This window comes from Excalfactoria chinensis, chromosome 1 (genome assembly GCF_039878825.1).
Source record: "Excalfactoria chinensis isolate bCotChi1 chromosome 1, bCotChi1.hap2, whole genome shotgun sequence".
NCBI lineage: Eukaryota > Metazoa > Chordata > Aves > Galliformes > Phasianidae > Excalfactoria > Excalfactoria chinensis.
This window is the reverse complement of record NC_092825.1, coordinates 13,910,446-13,926,896: the sequence shown is the minus strand read 5'-3', so window position 1 is coordinate 13,926,896 and position 16,451 is coordinate 13,910,446. Positions and strand designations below refer to the sequence as shown.

The following is a 16,451-nucleotide window of genomic DNA, read 5'->3' as shown; positions in this document are numbered from 1 at the left end:
AAGACCCAGCTGGATGCCTATTTGTGCGACCTACCATAGGGAAGATGCTTTAGCAGGGGGTTGGGTTCCATGATCTCTAGAGGTCCCTTCCAACACTGTCCCTGACACTGCACGCTTTCTTCTGGCGGATGCTATCAGGATGGACTGCATAGGAGTGATACCTTCAGGGCCCATTGCTAAGATGGCATACGCCAACTTCTGGGGTCAAAGAGGATGTCAGAGATGCAAGTTGAATTCTAGCTGCTGGCTGAGATATCTGAAATGAAGAAGTGTGCTGGAGCAAACTCTTCCAGCACTGCAAAGTTGGGGGAAAAAAGCTAAAAACAATTAATGTTTACAGAATTCAAAACCCAGCAGATAGGACTGAGTTCCCTCAATCAACCCCTTAGTAAATCTGCCTGAACACAATGAGAGTCTTGATCCTGCAAGACTGAAGGGGACATCAGTGGGAAGGGCTGCAGGCAAGTCAGCCTCAGATATTGCTCTGAGAAGGGACTAGAATCACACAAAGAACAGAAGTGGCTGAAACTCAAGATTTTCTGCAACAACAAACAAACCAAAAAATAAGAATAGCTTTTGTTCCGTCTAAGAATGAAATGACTTTAGGAACATTTCACACAATAGGAATTCTGAAATAGTGTTCTGAAAAACATTTAATAAAGCATTTTGCCTCAATTGCCTGAATGAAGGCCCTAGGCTGCTGAGAAAAGTGGTCGCCCAGTGTTCAGCCTGTCACACAATGGTAATGTTAGTGTTATCTGTTTCTGACTTGACTACAGAGTAGATGCAGGTAAGGTCACTTAAACCGAACTGTTCACAATTGTTCACTATTTGCAATCAGACTTCTAGAAACACTGAAAATACAGCTGGAATTACCAAAACTTAACACAAAATTTGCTATAGAAGGTTTGAATATTCTCAAAAGTAAAAGTCTTGTCTATTTCAAACTGATTGTCTAACATTAGCAGACACTTCAAAAACATCGAGTTTGATTTTTGCATGCATTCATCAGTAAGGAGTAAAACTAGAACTGTAAATAATGTCCCCAATGCCTCACAGCCTTTGACTGAGGAGAATAAAAACAAGAAATCACATTTTGTAATCACCTTATACATATTTTGTCATCACCTACTGTACTTGATTAACCTGTTAGATTTTTATACACAATCTTCTCTAAGACAGTTTATAAGATGGCATATAAAAAGGATATGAAGGACATCTATAGAGAGATCTCCCTTACAACTACAAACTAAGAATGGCAGGTACCCAGAAATGATCAACTTAGAACATGGTGCTGACCTTCTCAGACAAATATACAATGAAAGAGGCCATGAAGTATCTTTCTACACACATTTTACTTCTCCTTAACCATGATTTATGTATGCCAGTATATCTCAAAGAGGAGACATTTGTGCAGGCATAAACATGGAACAACAACAACAACAACAACAAAAGAATTCAATTGCAAAACACCTGATTTCTCATAAAATTAGAATGTAATTCTTGTAGAAGTGTTCATGAAAGTCAGTACTTCACGAAGACACTAACAAAACGATCTTTGGCTTCAAAGCTAGTTTGAGGTTTTGTTAAAAGAAAAGACACAAAATAATGGTGCTGAAGTAGAAACCTCATCCACTTCACCTTCCAATTTACGTCTCTCACAGTCAAGTCCTTCTGATTTTCTGCTAGGAAGACTTTGTGTAGGTACATAAAAACATGCACATAATTTACTTTTGTCGTCCAACTCCCAAATCAAATCTCCTGTCTAGGCAGTAGCATTCAAATAATGCAATTCTTTCCAGGAGAACACAGAACAGTACATGCCATGTACTTCAATTTCAAAGTTTTCTCCATGTAGAACTTTTATGACAGTGGCTGGCAATAAATTATACATAAATCTGAAAACATTATAGATAAATTTTCTACGTTATCTTCATTTGCAGTACGGAAAATCTGTTCATCAGTTACTATTTTCCATTCAGCTGAATAGCTTGTACCTTTTAAACAGGACTACAGTCTGTACCATCAATATTTGTTTTGCCCATGGGAAGAAATGAACTACAGAAAGCAATCAAAGATTCTCAGTGTTTGATTTTGCTTCCACAAAACAACCCATTTAGAAGTCTCCAAGGAGACATTTTAGGATCAACTGCATTAAATTATGTTCAGATAGTCCAACAAGTCAGAACACAATTGAAGAATAAAACAGTCATGTTTGCTTTAGTGAAATGAGCATGCTATTAAAAAAAAAGGCAATTTGCAGCTATTATTTGACTAGATTCTTGTTTTGAAGCCCAAGAGCTGAAGATTTACATTTATTTTGAACAATTCAAAATATGGAAACCCAAATATTCTCACTGGTTTTGACCTAGAGCTTGAAAGTGAAATCAGAATATACTAGATCTATTTCAAACTGTTTTAGATTCTAGTCTGTTGCTATGATTACAATCAACCAGAACTCCTTAGCTGTCAGGGGAGTGCAGTCACCACAAGATGAGCGCATCGGCAATCCAGTTCCAGTGACTGAAGATTTGCATCAGCAACAACAAAGAATCTGTACAGCTGAGGTGGTGCTTAGCCCCTTGTTAACTAGGCTCTAAGATACCAAAGATTGAAAATAAGAGGAGCTAGGTCAAAATTGACATAACCAGAAAAATAGGTATCACATACCTTTGTGGTATATAAAACATGTGCTGTGGAGGGGGTTTGTAGAGGACTCCTTCATACACAGGCCACAAACCGCTTAAAATTCTGAAAAGTGAACTCTTTCCACACCCATTGGGACCAGTGATTAAAAGATTCATGCCCTCTTCAACCTACAGTGATAATGAGAATGAAAAGATGTTACGGTGCAGTGCTCTAAGGTGCTAGCAGTTATGCAAGCATTTATATCAAATTATTAACCCTTTTCATTAATTACCTGTATGTATTTTTTAATGTAATCATTCTGGAAACAGTAGAATTAAATATAAAAATGAAAATCATTTCTATAAGGTCTGAGTATTTCTGTAAGTGATGCTGATTATATCGTAACAGCAATCCATCACAGTCAGAATCAATTATTCCAATGCAAATTAGATCCAAAGTTGTTAATGGCGCAAAGAGCAGCGCCCTATGCCATCAGTAATACAAATTTAAGCTATGTGAGCCAGATCAAGTGATTTGGAAAATACAATTACCAGTGTTATTTTGGGTGCAATACATTCAGTTTCATTCATTTAAATAGGACTCTGTGTATATTCACACGCAATCACAATGTCAATATTTTATATAAACACATTGATTGTTACATTATACTTGCATTACATAATGTCTTTGTTGAGCCAAATAAATAAATATAACTGTCCCTTTGGTTGTAAAGCTGTGATTTCACAAGTCTGAAATTCCTACAGTGGAGCCACTGGAAGCTTTGCTGTAACTAGGACCCTGCACTGCTAGCTCAACTACTCCAGTTCCATACAGTGATAAGGGAAAAACTCTGCTTTAGCTACATTGAAGGGCCTGCTGCAGTTATTCACATTGCTGTTCCAGTCATTTCAACTGTTCTTAAAAATAATACCATCTACACTGGAACATAAGATCAGGATATAAATGGGACAAATTCAGTAAAGGACAGAGAGCAGTTCCAAGTGTAGCTACAACAGTCTTTTCAAAACTCGTTTGTTTTGGGATTTTATGAGTAAAGACTCCACTGCTGCACTGTAAAGGACTGTGAACCACACTGACAACTGTCAGTACTGTTCTTCGTGGATGTCAGGTAAAACTAACTACAGACTCAGCTTTTTCACAGTTGCTGTGAACTCAGACTTTTAAAGGAGCCCATGTGAGTCAAGCATCCTGATTTTACCGATGCTGCCTAACATGGATGTGGACTCTCACGTACACCTTTTAAGATCCTAGGTCTAATTTTTCACGTGTCAGCAGCACTCTCTTCTTTTTCTTTGAGCACTACACAAGTCTGCCTCTACAAAGCTACTATGCCTACCTTTCTGGACTTTCCCTTTTATCCATATGCTCCGCCAAGTACTTAACATAAGGTACATGAATTCTGTGCTGTTTATGTTAATGTGATGGCAACAATCAGAAGATTCTTGCATATCATCTTACTTTGAAGTTTAGTCTGGAAACCACCACATCGCCATTCGGGGTAATAATAGGAACATTGTCACAAATTATTCCATGTTCAACATCAATAACTTTTCCTAAAAAGAAAACAAACAAAAAAAGCAACACTTAATGTTTTTGAAACCCCCCATTAAGCAATGGTACCCAACAGCCTCTTTGCACAGCTGAGGAGCTTAAGTTAGTGAGTTTCAAAAACTGTTTTATGCTCCCCAGGTTCCCCAAGTGAAAAATTTGGATAATAAATCTTAGTTGGCCAGAATTACGCTGTCAGTATTAGCCAAGAGTGTGTAATGAATCCTATGTTTCAACATAAATACAATAGACAATAAGCATCATAAGCATATAATGCACTATGAAGACACACTTATTCACACCCTGACAGTATTCACTATATGTTGTTTTAAGTAGGTGGTCGTTATCCATCAGCAAAAAGGACACAGGAAGTCTGGTTCACCTTCACTTGGAGATTTCACTAGAAAATGGAATCTCCTTTTGCTACCAGCTGTGAGACCATAAGCTCAGTTCAGCCTTCTCCATCAATGAGAGCAAAGGAGAAAATATTCAATGGTTTGCTTCTATCTGTTTTTAAAGACACAGATACTGTCACAGTCTGTAAGAAGTACTAGTGGAAATATTTCACCCCAGTAACTATACTTACTACTTGGATTTGTGGCAATTTTTAATACACAATGTCCATCAGACATTTGGTTATATGTAACACGAGGACTTGGAAACTAATTCTTCAGTGAGTAATTAAACAAACAAACACACGCTACCTTCTCAGTTGCTTGGTGATACACTTTTCCAGCAGAACCTAAATAACCAGGTTTGTAGACAAGTACCAGAAATTACCATTACAGACAAGAAGCAAAGAAAAAGGATTTCCCTTTGTATCAGAAGACTTCATATTCTAAAACTTAGATTAACCTGAACAAAGGAAAATGAAGCTATAGAAAAGTTAAGCTTATTATGGTAAGATCTGGTTGCATTTCCTTCAGCTAAGGTCTCCTATTAGGTCTCATGTCTCCTATTAGGAAGCTCTTTGTTCAGTTGCTTCCAACTTTGCAAAAAAAAAATAATTCTCTTTTATTTATCAATCTAAGCAATATTTTTTCCCAACATAAGTTTCATCTAAAACAGTTCGGTAGCACCAACATGAAACGATGGAAAACAAAACTGTTTTGCTATTGAAAAAAAGCCATGATTGCAGCCTCCTCATACCACTGACAGGCTCTGCTACCTTCAGACTCCTGAAAGGCACTTGATATACAGCTGGGATATCAACCACACCCCATCAGCCATGCAGTTTTCACAGGTTCACGGAAAGGCAAACAGATTTGGCCAAGACTCTTCTCAGAAAAGGGCTGTACCTTTTTTCACTCCAACTAGAGGAATGTTTGCACTTGAGTTGGCATCTGACTGTGGAGAAGATCTCAAGCAAATTTGCAAAGTCCACTCATGTTTCTGAAGAATGCAGATACAGTAGGAAAATAGTAGTGGTTTTGTTCTTTTAAAAGATGTATGGTACAAAATAATAAGCTAAGTATTAAGTAAACTTAATTCCCATTCCCTAAAGTCAGAGTGCTGAACAACCACAGCGTGCCTTGAAACCTTGTAATCAGGAATTCAATTTGACAGTACTTCTGTACAGATGTATACAATCATATTCTAACTTGAAAATTCTGAACTATTAGATATCTTGTATGCACAGCAATATAACTTTCTGTTAAAAATATTCTAATACATTCCATATTTTCACAGTGTTCTTATTGATGATGGTGAATGCAAGGCAAAGCACATTCTTCAGGTGCATAAGTTTGTCTTGGTCAATTTAAAAGGAGTCTGTGTTGAAAAAGCCTGTGGAGAAGCTGAATATTAAGAGTTATCTTTTCTAACAATGGAAGTGTACATGCGTGTGAGCACGTGTACTTTTATCCACATATAAATCCACTTTGTGGGGATTTCTGAAGTACCAAGACTGAAAGAAAGGAAGAAAGCCAGCAAACAATGGCTCTTGTCAAAAAGAAGTCCAGAGCCTGTGGCCTAGATTCATCTGGCCTCAATTCTGCTTAAGTCCTTGTGCCTAGCGTTCCGTACTGGCTAGCTGCCTCTGGGAGCCTGCAACCACTGCATACCAATTGCTAGCCACTGCAACGTGGGGGGAATTCAGGCTAGGCGAGATGTACCACTCTGATGGAATCAAAGCTGAAAGACTGAAAGACTGCAGAGAAAAATGGAGCAGAGTATTGCTTTACTAGACAAAAAGGGAACACAAACAGCATTCTTTCACAGCTGAATGTATTACCTTTTGTTTTTAAAATACAGAGTTATCTAAAGTGGCCCCAAGATTACTTTGCTGCCTCAAATAACAAACTTTTCTCTTGTACATGACAAAGTGTAACAGCTGTACAACATCAAATGCCAGACAAATACTGCCAAGACCTACAAGATTAAGGCATCAGCTGTTTCCACAGCTATCCACTGCACTGCATCACACTGTTTCAAAGAGCCTTCTCAGCAGACCATTGAGAAATTTATGTAGAAGGGTAATGCTGTTGAAAGCGTCAGAAAAAAGTATTTCGTAAAGAGCTCCCTGGTGCCTTCCACTCTAATGAGATTTAAGTTTTCCAAAACTGGAAGGTGAGAATGAGGTTCTCCAAGACCAAAAGTGAGACGGTGTACAATGGAGCGTAATAAGAAATAGATGAACACAGGAAATGCTTTATGAAGGATGCAGATGGAAAGACAGATGCATAAGAATGATACAAGGTAGGGACAGGAGGAGGAAGCTGCATATTCATCAGGTTATTTGGGAGAGGGGGCAGAGAAAGTTGTCCACCCATTTCCAGGCGAATATCCACACTACAAGACGAAAAAATGAGCAAAAAATGAGAGTAACTGAAAAACATATCATTATTTTTGTCAAAAACGACTGAACCAATTTCTCTTTCCCCTGAGCAAAATAATGATGTTTGAAGAGGAAAAGGTTAAAGCCTCCATTTTCTGGGGGAAAAAAACAAAACAAAAAGTAGGCATTGTCCATGCAGTGATAATAATACCATCACCACAAACACCACTAAAAACAGTACAGGCTGAAACACCCTTTTCACTGTAAGCTTTCACAGAAAACACTTGGGCAATCTCTGTGGAAATGTTTTAGAAAAGCACTGAACAAGTACAGGGTTACAAAACAACAGAAAGATAAAACAGAAGGCAACGTGATCTCTGGGGCACCAAAACTGAGAGAATGATTTGTTGTAGAAACAAATCCTGTTCATCTGCTGCCCTCTGCACCAGCCAGGCATTCCCCCAGGAGCAAGATATAAAAAATGTGACTTAATTACCCTTGATTTCTAAGGGTCCATTGACATGTGATTCTATTTTATCTCCATTCTTACTGTTGCTTTCAGAGCCTTGAATAACAGCAGTTCTCTTGTAGATGCCTCTCTTCACCTCATCAAAGACAGAGAACATGTTGTAGACACGGGCTGTGTATCCTGCTAACTCAGTAACCTGTGAAACAACAAATGCCTGTTGTCAGTTTTACTTCTCAGATTCTGTAAATGAAATGCTTGGCCAAAGATTCGTGAAACACATTCCCAGCTATTCTAAGTACTTCTCAGTTATTACTCTGTAAGGATTAGTGATGCATCTTTTGTCACCTATCAGTTCTTCCTCCTTTGAGATTCTGTCCTAACCAAATGCCACCCACAGCTTGTAACAGCCAACAGAGACAGACAGTTTGAGGAGGACAGATGCCAGACAACATAATTTACTATTGCTCTAGTAAATAAGGAGGTTGCAGGGACTGCTCTTTTACATTGATCAGTACAGTCTTCAACCTAGGGAGAATTCCTACTAGATTGTTCAAAATAGCCTATCATACAAGAGAAAAACAAAATTTCTGCATTTTCCAGGAAAATTAAGGCTGACAGCAGTTAGAAAAATAGGCACCCATAATTACATGATTATTTCTTAGTGTTCTCCAAACCTCCAGTGAGAAAGATGTGTTTCTCCGGTGTAAAATGGGTAGCACCAGGGTGTGTGCTAATGAAAAATACAGCACAGAAAAGAAATGATCGTCCCATCATCTGCATGCTGGAGTACCAGAGCCAAATCCGAGACCCTGGATTGCAGGTGGGAAATTTTAAAGTAGTGAAGTCTCTTATAGGACTTTGTGGTGGTGTTTTTTTTTTTATCCTTTTATCTCATGTACCACCTGGTAAAAACAGGAAGAACGGATCTCTTCTCCAAAAGATTTCTTATTCACAGGCACTGACATCACCAAGAACTCCTAATGAACTACCTCCATCTGCTGGCAGCAAAGAATTAAACCTGAGCATCTTATTATGTATGAATTAAAATGAATGATTTTTATAGTAAATGCAGAGAGCAAGATAAGAATAGCGAGAAAAATCAGCATAAGATTATAAAATATTTAGCTTGCTGTAGTTAAATACATACAAGCCATACCTCATCCCACCTGCAATGGGCATACAAAGTTTTAATATATGGAGAAACAGTCCAGTGAAAATTTCACTGTACTACAGGTCTGAGTATTAAACAGGGTCATTGCTTCACTGGAGATTAACAATTCCACAACATCTCAAAAAACTCAGTTTGAAGAGAACAACCAGACAATGCTTCAATTCCACCAACAAGTGGTTTCTCCATCAGTGATGTTTGATGGAGAAAATCCTGCACACAATGAAGTTTCCACACCACAATCCTACAAACTTGCTTCCTCATAACACTAAGTGTTAATCATCAAAACTATTGACCCGCAAACAAAAGATGAGCCAATCTTATCTGCAAGCTGAACAATGATGACTGGAAAATGGGTACTTGGGTGGATTGGGCAGGCAAGAACTGGAGCCTCACTACCACTTGAAGTGGACTGAAGCATGCTGTCATATTGGAAACTGCCCAAATCACAAAGCAGGAATGATAAACTGGTTGAAATACTGCAGTATGTCCTTGAGGAATGCGTATATTTAAAATGGAAGCCCAACAAGCTGATTTTTGATCTCATGCTTTCTGCATTATAATTTCACTATGAGATAAATCACGAGTTTGTTCAGCTGTTACTACTACACTGTGGGGATCTGTTTTTCCAAAAAATAAATGCACAAGTCCCCACACAGATCATATAAATGACTTAAATATAAAAAATGAATAACATCAGTGCATAATAAGTTATCTGGCAGTCCCTCTAGAGCAGAGGTCAGGCAGGGAAACAGCTAAAGCAGCATAGGTCAAAATCACAGTCCATTAGAAGAACTCTTTGTGGAAAAACAACACAGACTCAGGACTTATCAGAGACTGTTTGAAGGTGCCAAACGACCCCTCCTCTTCCAATTTAAAAAGCTGTAGCTATTAAGGCTGGATTCCAAGTAAATGAATTCATAATCTTTGATTGCAGTGTGTGCCTCCTCCCTTTGCACTGGAGAGAAGGCATCCCCACCAAAGGGATAAACAAAAATTAACTCAGCAAACACAGAACCACATTCAAAAGGAAGCACTGAGAAGAGTAACAGCTTTGCCCGGATTTTCATTTGCTTAATAGTCTGTACCTAGAGAAATCCCCAGGAGAGATCACAAAAGACTGGAGCTGGGGTGATGATACCCTTATCTGATCTTCCAGACAAACATCCTGCATTTATTTCTGGGCTATCTGCAGTCATATGGCAGATTTTTCCAGTTAAAATGTCTCTGCTTTATAAAATTACTTACAAATCAACAGGTTCAGAACACTTCAAGTGGACAGGAAATAAGTATTCAATTCTTTTTGCATTTCATACACTTTTTAACATGAGAGTCCCAATACACTGGTCTACTGAAAAGAGGACAACCTGAACACAGGTTTGTGCTCCAAGCAGAAGAAGGCTCTGAACTTCTATCAGCCAGATTCTTGGAATTTCTATTGCTTTCTGATGGCACCTGAACACAGGTATTAAAGATAATATGTGTGTATTGCATCATACTGGCAGCTGTACACTTTAGACTCTGTGGACTTAACTCTAAAGACCAAACTATCAGTTCAAAGGTTACCATGGATTTAACTGAAATAGTATTTACCTTAAAAAAATAACATCTAAAAAAAATTTTAAACTAGATGTAATTCCATTTTACTTTTACTTCCTTTATGTTTTGCGCATGACTGATTTACGATACCTCTTTGTATGAAGACATAATCCTTTCAATAGCATCTGCACCAGAGATCAGCAGGTTTCGAGATGTGGTAAAAGCTTCTGTTCTTTCACTAACCATCGCCTGCTTCTGGCCATCTTCTAATTCTAAAAGGTTTTTAAGAAAAGAAAACTCTGTTAAAATATTCTTCTGAAAATAATCTCTATAAATTAAATTATCATCAAAACGTGAGCATTTGAAAGGAAAAAAATAACTCTATAAAAGCAACATTTTAGAAAGAATTGTTGAATGTTATTAGCACAGATAACTTGATAACAAAGGGTAAAGAGGAGTGTATGAAGTGCATCTTCTCATGCCAAATATTCTGTTCTTTTATACTATTTGTCTACTCGGGCAATTTCATCCTAATACATAATTATCCAATTTACAATTACTCAAAATATGAAAAACTGAAACCTAAGCACTGATCTGAAGCAGATTTTTGGCAGAGCTTTTGCATTCACATATTTGTTCTCAGCCTTGCTTATTTACAAGAGAGACATTTATCTTGATGCAAACGTAACAACATGGCAGTATTTCTATAAGACAGCAGTAAGTTCTTCTCTTACTAAAGATGTGTTTAAATAGGATACCTCTGTCTCTCACAACAGTTTCTCTGCTCATCAGACCCCAGAAGAATACAGCACACAACACTCTCTCACTTGGGGACTGCCTCACCTGCCTGACAAATCAGACTCCAGAAATCTACATGCAGTATCAAAGCCAGATCTGTCTTGCTCGCTTTATTAGACACGTGGATCTAAACGCCGTCTTTTTCATTCACATTCAAAAAATGTATCCCTACGCAATTAAGTTTGAAGCACTGAATTATTACATGGATCATTTGTGGAAAACTTTTTATATTTCTCATACATTAACTCTGCTTATATACCTCAGCTATATGTTTTTCCTGTCCTCAGATGTTTCCATAATGTAATTTTTTACTAATTTAATCAATTGTACAGTAAGCATGCTGTCAACTGATAGTGTGCAATCCAGCCACCTAGGCCACAAAATGAGGTATAGTTTAAGAAAAAAAAAAAGAACAAAAAGAGAAAATGAAGTCTCTTGCAAAGAATGGAGAGATTATGAAACTCCTGCACATGTGGTCCTCATTTATTTACAAAGTCATTTTCACTCCAAGAACAGTAAACTTTGGTGACAGCAAGAATTCAGTTAACTCACTGCTATAAACTACATAGAAATTTGTTTCTGATTTCTCAGAGAGACAAATTGTACTGGTCTTGTTGGGATTATAGCTCATGAAGCCCACATATATAGTATATAGAACTACCAAAAACCATTTAGGAACTGGCCATGGTTTAACTCCACTAAAGCAGCATTTCCTCCTGGACGCATTTGCTTATAACTGTTTCCAGCACCCAGGCTAGCTCATTTAGCAACAGTATGGGAATCTCTGCATATTTTAAGCATACTCCAAGAGGGGTATTTCACAAATTAAAATTACACAGAGTTTATGAGTGTTTTGCTGTTTCAAAACAGCACTTTTATGTGTAACCTATCAACTTTTTGTGGACTCATCTCCTGTTTGAAGAAGTAGAACACAGTAACAGTGCAGAAAGATCGTCCCGACTTCACACAGTATCTAAACGCTTCCCTTTTCATTTATGTAATTGACACTCCTTCTTGTGTTATAACCAAAGATAAGAGTTCATTATGTCCACAAAAGTCTGAGCCTTATTTTCAAAAATGGCTAATTCTCAGAAACTGATGAGACCTTTGGAACACCAAAGGTTTCATACAACAAGATCGAGAAATATCATCATTGGGAATCTCCACTTTGCCAGTTAATTTCTTATTTCCTAAATATCCTCATTAAAAATGATTCTTTTTATTGCAGGATTTTGTTTTGTTTTGTTTTTTCCCCTGAGGAAGTGTATGAAATCTGCTGTCCTACACCCAAAGTCTCAGGTCTGGTCACAGAACAAGTTTTATGCACTTCCTTTGTTCTGGCAGTTTGTCCTGAAGTCCAGCATCTGTTCCTTCAGATTTGAATTAAGTAGCACCTGACCTGCTGAAGCATAAGGCACCACTTTGTCAGCTACATAAATGTTTGATCCAAGTTCAAGTCCATTCAATTCTTTCAATACCTGTTATACACTGGTTCTGACAGCATCATTTGTCAGTATTAACTACACGTTTATGAAGAACCATTACAATACGCCTCAGGGCTCCATAAGTTTCATGCTCTAACATTATATTGCTGGTACAAATATTCTTCTGCTTTACAACATGAGTTATCTCTGTATCTTCTTTTTCTACATTTCAAAAGTATTTATCAAGAGTACTCATGAGTAACAACAACGTTATTTAGTTGAGCATACACACTATCCATCATTTGTTCCATATACTTTCACTTATATTAGCTTAATCCTTGCAAAGGGCAGTCCTTTTCATTTTTTATCCATGCTGTAATTCCAGGGAGACTCATACAATGTGCAATTAAATGACTTTTCTTTGACTGCACTCATTCTTATCCTAGCAGATGGACTCTTACACTGATGACTTACACAGTGTATATACTGATGATGGCACTCTCACACTGACGGGGACTCTCAGCACTTCTGTTGTGCTGATAACCTTCACTAGTTGCATGAGGTGAAACAACTTTTACAAACTCTTCTGTTTGGAACAGGACCTCCTGATATTTCTGAAGCTGTTAGCAGGATGCCAGCCAGAGTGCTGATATGGTGTCCCTCCTGAGCCATGTGACGACCAGCAGCTCAGGCAGCTGAGCCACGTGCAGGCACAACTGTGAGACTACTAAATAATGTGCGGGCAGGTCAAACTGAACTTGTTAACTGAGTTGAGCAGCCCTGATTTGAAATGTCCTCACCAAAACCTACCCCAAAAACAACACCTTCCTATTTAATGTACCAAATATAAAACTCAGCCTTCTGCTTACGTTGTAGCATCCATGCTTAATGAATCCTAGGGACATTGTAACATCTTCTGTGGTTCCACCTGTGCATAAGACGACCTGTTGAGGCAAACTCCATGACTTGACTTCATCCCCCCTCCCTAACTAACTTCCTTTCTGCCCTCTTTTTTCTTATAGCATCTACAATAACAACAGTCTCAATTCACTTTTTGGAGAAGCTATGTCAACAGGATGTCAAGAATGATGACACCAAAGCCTGAAACACAAATTTCAATGCTCTTCTCTCAGTGAGTCAGGGGAAAACAGCAGTTCCTAACAGCCAACATGTAATAGAATAACTAGCTACAATTACTCTGTGGTTTACAGAACAAGGAGATAAGCTTTCCAGGAAAACTAGCAATAAGTATTTTAAAATGGTAGGAGCTGCTGCAAGAACCAGCATGCTATCCCAACAACAGCCAGTGAACAAGAACTGCAACTGTTGCTATAATCTCATGGGAGTACCCTTTAAGTCCCAAATGATAACTCTTTGTCAGGTTTATGCTCTAAGCTGTGTCTTTTGCACTGCTCCTCCCTCAACTGACTTGCTATGCCTGAGTTACACATGAGACACGGATGTGGTAAAAAAAAAAGAAACAACAACAACAAAAGGCTGTGAACAATAAAGAAATGTGACCAACACTGAAGGAAAGGAGTCTTTTGAGGACGTAACTTTACAGAACCATTGTATTAAATATATACCATTAAATATATACCATTAAATACATAAAAATAGTATTACCGCCATCTGCAAATCCTGTTGCGGTGATGATGGGCACAGCGACCATAACCATGCCACAGCTACTCCAGACATACTTCATCAGGAACTGCTCTATCATGATGTACCATAAGCGTTTGGATAAAATGAGATTCATTTGATCTGCCAAAGCCTTGTAGCTTTTCTGCAGTTGTTTCATTTCTACCTACAGTTAAAAATAAATAAATACATACATTTATACAATGCAGCAAAAATATACAAGCCATGCAAGATACACTCACACATGTGCATGAACTAATCAAGTATCCAGAGCTGTGGTCCCCGAGTGCCATCTCTTGTGCAGTACTTCATCCTCACAGTGCTGTATTCTCACAGCAGAAGTGCATGGCTTTATTGAAGCCAGAGGACCTGGCTCTTACATCACTGTACCTTAATCCACACTGGGAAGTTTTTAGTTCTTTTAGCATCTCTGACATATACAAGAACATATGAGTAGTAAATATAGCTGACTCTAGCAATCAAAACAAGATTGATTCTACATCCTTTAATAAAGATGCAGCTGAAGAGTTTCACAGCAACCGAAACAACTCAAATTGTAAAGTGTTTGGGGATCAGTTATCTCTGACTTAAATCTGCAGAGCTCATCGCTGAAATGCAATGCTTCTTGTTTTTGTGAACAGCCTAGAGGAAGAGAGAATTATCCCAAGAGGTTTAACAAGTCAAAGATAGTTCCAAGTCAGTATGACATCATGTACTCAGTTTGAGCCAGAAGATGGGGGAACAGAAGAAACTGTTTGATTTAGCTGCACTGCAAACACTACGATAGGCAGCTCTGCAGAACAATCGCTTCTACCAAAACAAACCATCTGCATTATATAATAGTTGCTTAGACTGAAAGAGTTGACAACACCTCAGGCTAGTTACCAGTCTTCATTTTCACTTCATGTGAAAAATAAGCCACTCTCAAAAGCTGTGACAGCCAAAACCCACTTCTAATAAAAATATGAAGAATTCCTTCATAAGGTGGCTTTAAAACAACCCGTTAGTTTATGTAACTGGCTGCTGAAGTACTGTACTTAAGCTATTTTAAGGCTCTGATGACTACATCTTTGCTTAGCTATGTAAAAGAGTGTCAAAGGTTGTTGTGGTCTCTGTGCTATCACTAAGTCTTCCCCTAGACTTTCTGCTGTGGCTTGCTAGCGATTCCTGCAGCACTAAAGCTGGGAGCTCACAAACAAGGAAGGGAAAAGAAAAGCCTGGAAGAGTTAAGCGGAATGTACTGGGTGGGGAAAAAAACAATAGCGACGATCGGCTTTCTAGAAAAGCACAGGGTACAGCTGCAAAACAGGAACACTGTCAGAGCACAAGGGAACTGCGCTCTGCTCCCCCCAGACACTGCCTGTGAGATTGCATTTTCCTAGGAAACGGGAAGTGCCAGCTGTAAACAGATTTAAATGTCAGAGGGACCAGAGTGCGTGCAGAGTGCGGCAGGGGAAGCGCAGGTCAGCTCCGGCGCTGCAAGAGCAAGCCCAGCGGATTTCTCTCCTTACCTTGTGCCCCCGGTAAAAGGCAATCTCTTCCACGTTGGCGATGATGCGCGAGTGCATGAAGCGCAGATAGCCCTTCTTGTGTGCCTCCTCGGCCACCAGCTTGCCGAACTTGGGTGAGCAGGCTTTGAGCACGCGGGCCGTGGCGTAGACGACGAGGCCGGCCAGCAGCGTGGGCCCAATGGGGTTGGCACCCCGGGAGCGCGCAGTGCGGATCAGGGTGTAAGAGGTGAGCACCACGTCCAGGATGGGCTTGGTGAGGTTGGAGTAGAGGTGTGCCACCGACTGCGAGAACATCATGATGTCCTCAGTGAGGGACTGGTCGGGGTTGGCCAGCCTCCCATCCATGCTGATCACTCGGTAGTAGGTCTGGTTGGCGAAGTAGGTCTCGTAGGCATGATCCACCAGGCGCGTGCGGAAGGCGAGGGCCAGCTTGCACTCCAGGTACCGGATGGTGCTATTGACAAACGTGGCTGGGATGGCGATCATCAGCCATTTGACCAACTTGACGACAAAGCTCCGGGGCTCTTTTTCCACGATGCTCTTCACGATCTTCCCGTCGAGGGCCGCCACATAAATGGAGAGGAAGGTCCTGGAAACCAGCGCGACCGAGTGGAGGCACAACAAGCCCAGCTCGGCGCTGACCAGCTTAGGGAAGAACAGTTTGCGCAGCTCCAGCAGCTGTTTCAAGAACTCCGCGTTGACCGCCGGCGAGGCTCTGCCCCGGCCGCCGCCGCCCTGCGCTGCCCCCCGGCCCGGCTCGGCGCGGCAGCCCGCCCGCCTCAGCCTCCTCCGTAGGACGGGGTACAGCACCTTCAGCCCGTACGCCGCGGCCAGCAGGCAGGCAGCGCGCTTCGCGGCGCCCGAGCGGCTCCATTGCACCCGGCGGGCCGCCGCGCGCAGCATGTGGGTCATCGCGCCCGCCCAGCGC

At 39.9% G+C, this 16,451-nt stretch overlaps 1 protein-coding gene across 1 annotated transcript in view; it reads right to left on the bottom strand.

The window, feature by feature from the left end:
• The window catches only part of ABCD2 (ATP binding cassette subfamily D member 2), a 45,134-nt gene extending 28,699 nt beyond the window's left edge, over positions 1 to 16,435 (bottom strand). The window contains exons 1-6 of the mRNA XM_072333052.1: positions 15,524 to 16,435; positions 13,998 to 14,178; positions 10,300 to 10,421; positions 7,470 to 7,638; positions 4,108 to 4,202; positions 2,671 to 2,816 (exon numbers count right to left, since the gene is read on the bottom strand). Of these exons, the coding sequence (XP_072189153.1) occupies positions 2,671 to 2,816; positions 4,108 to 4,202; positions 7,470 to 7,638; positions 10,300 to 10,421; positions 13,998 to 14,178; positions 15,524 to 16,435 (1,625 nt within the window). The remainder of the gene's footprint in view (positions 1 to 2,670; positions 2,817 to 4,107; positions 4,203 to 7,469; positions 7,639 to 10,299; positions 10,422 to 13,997; positions 14,179 to 15,523) is intronic.
• Positions 16,436 to 16,451: the final 16 nt, after the last annotated feature.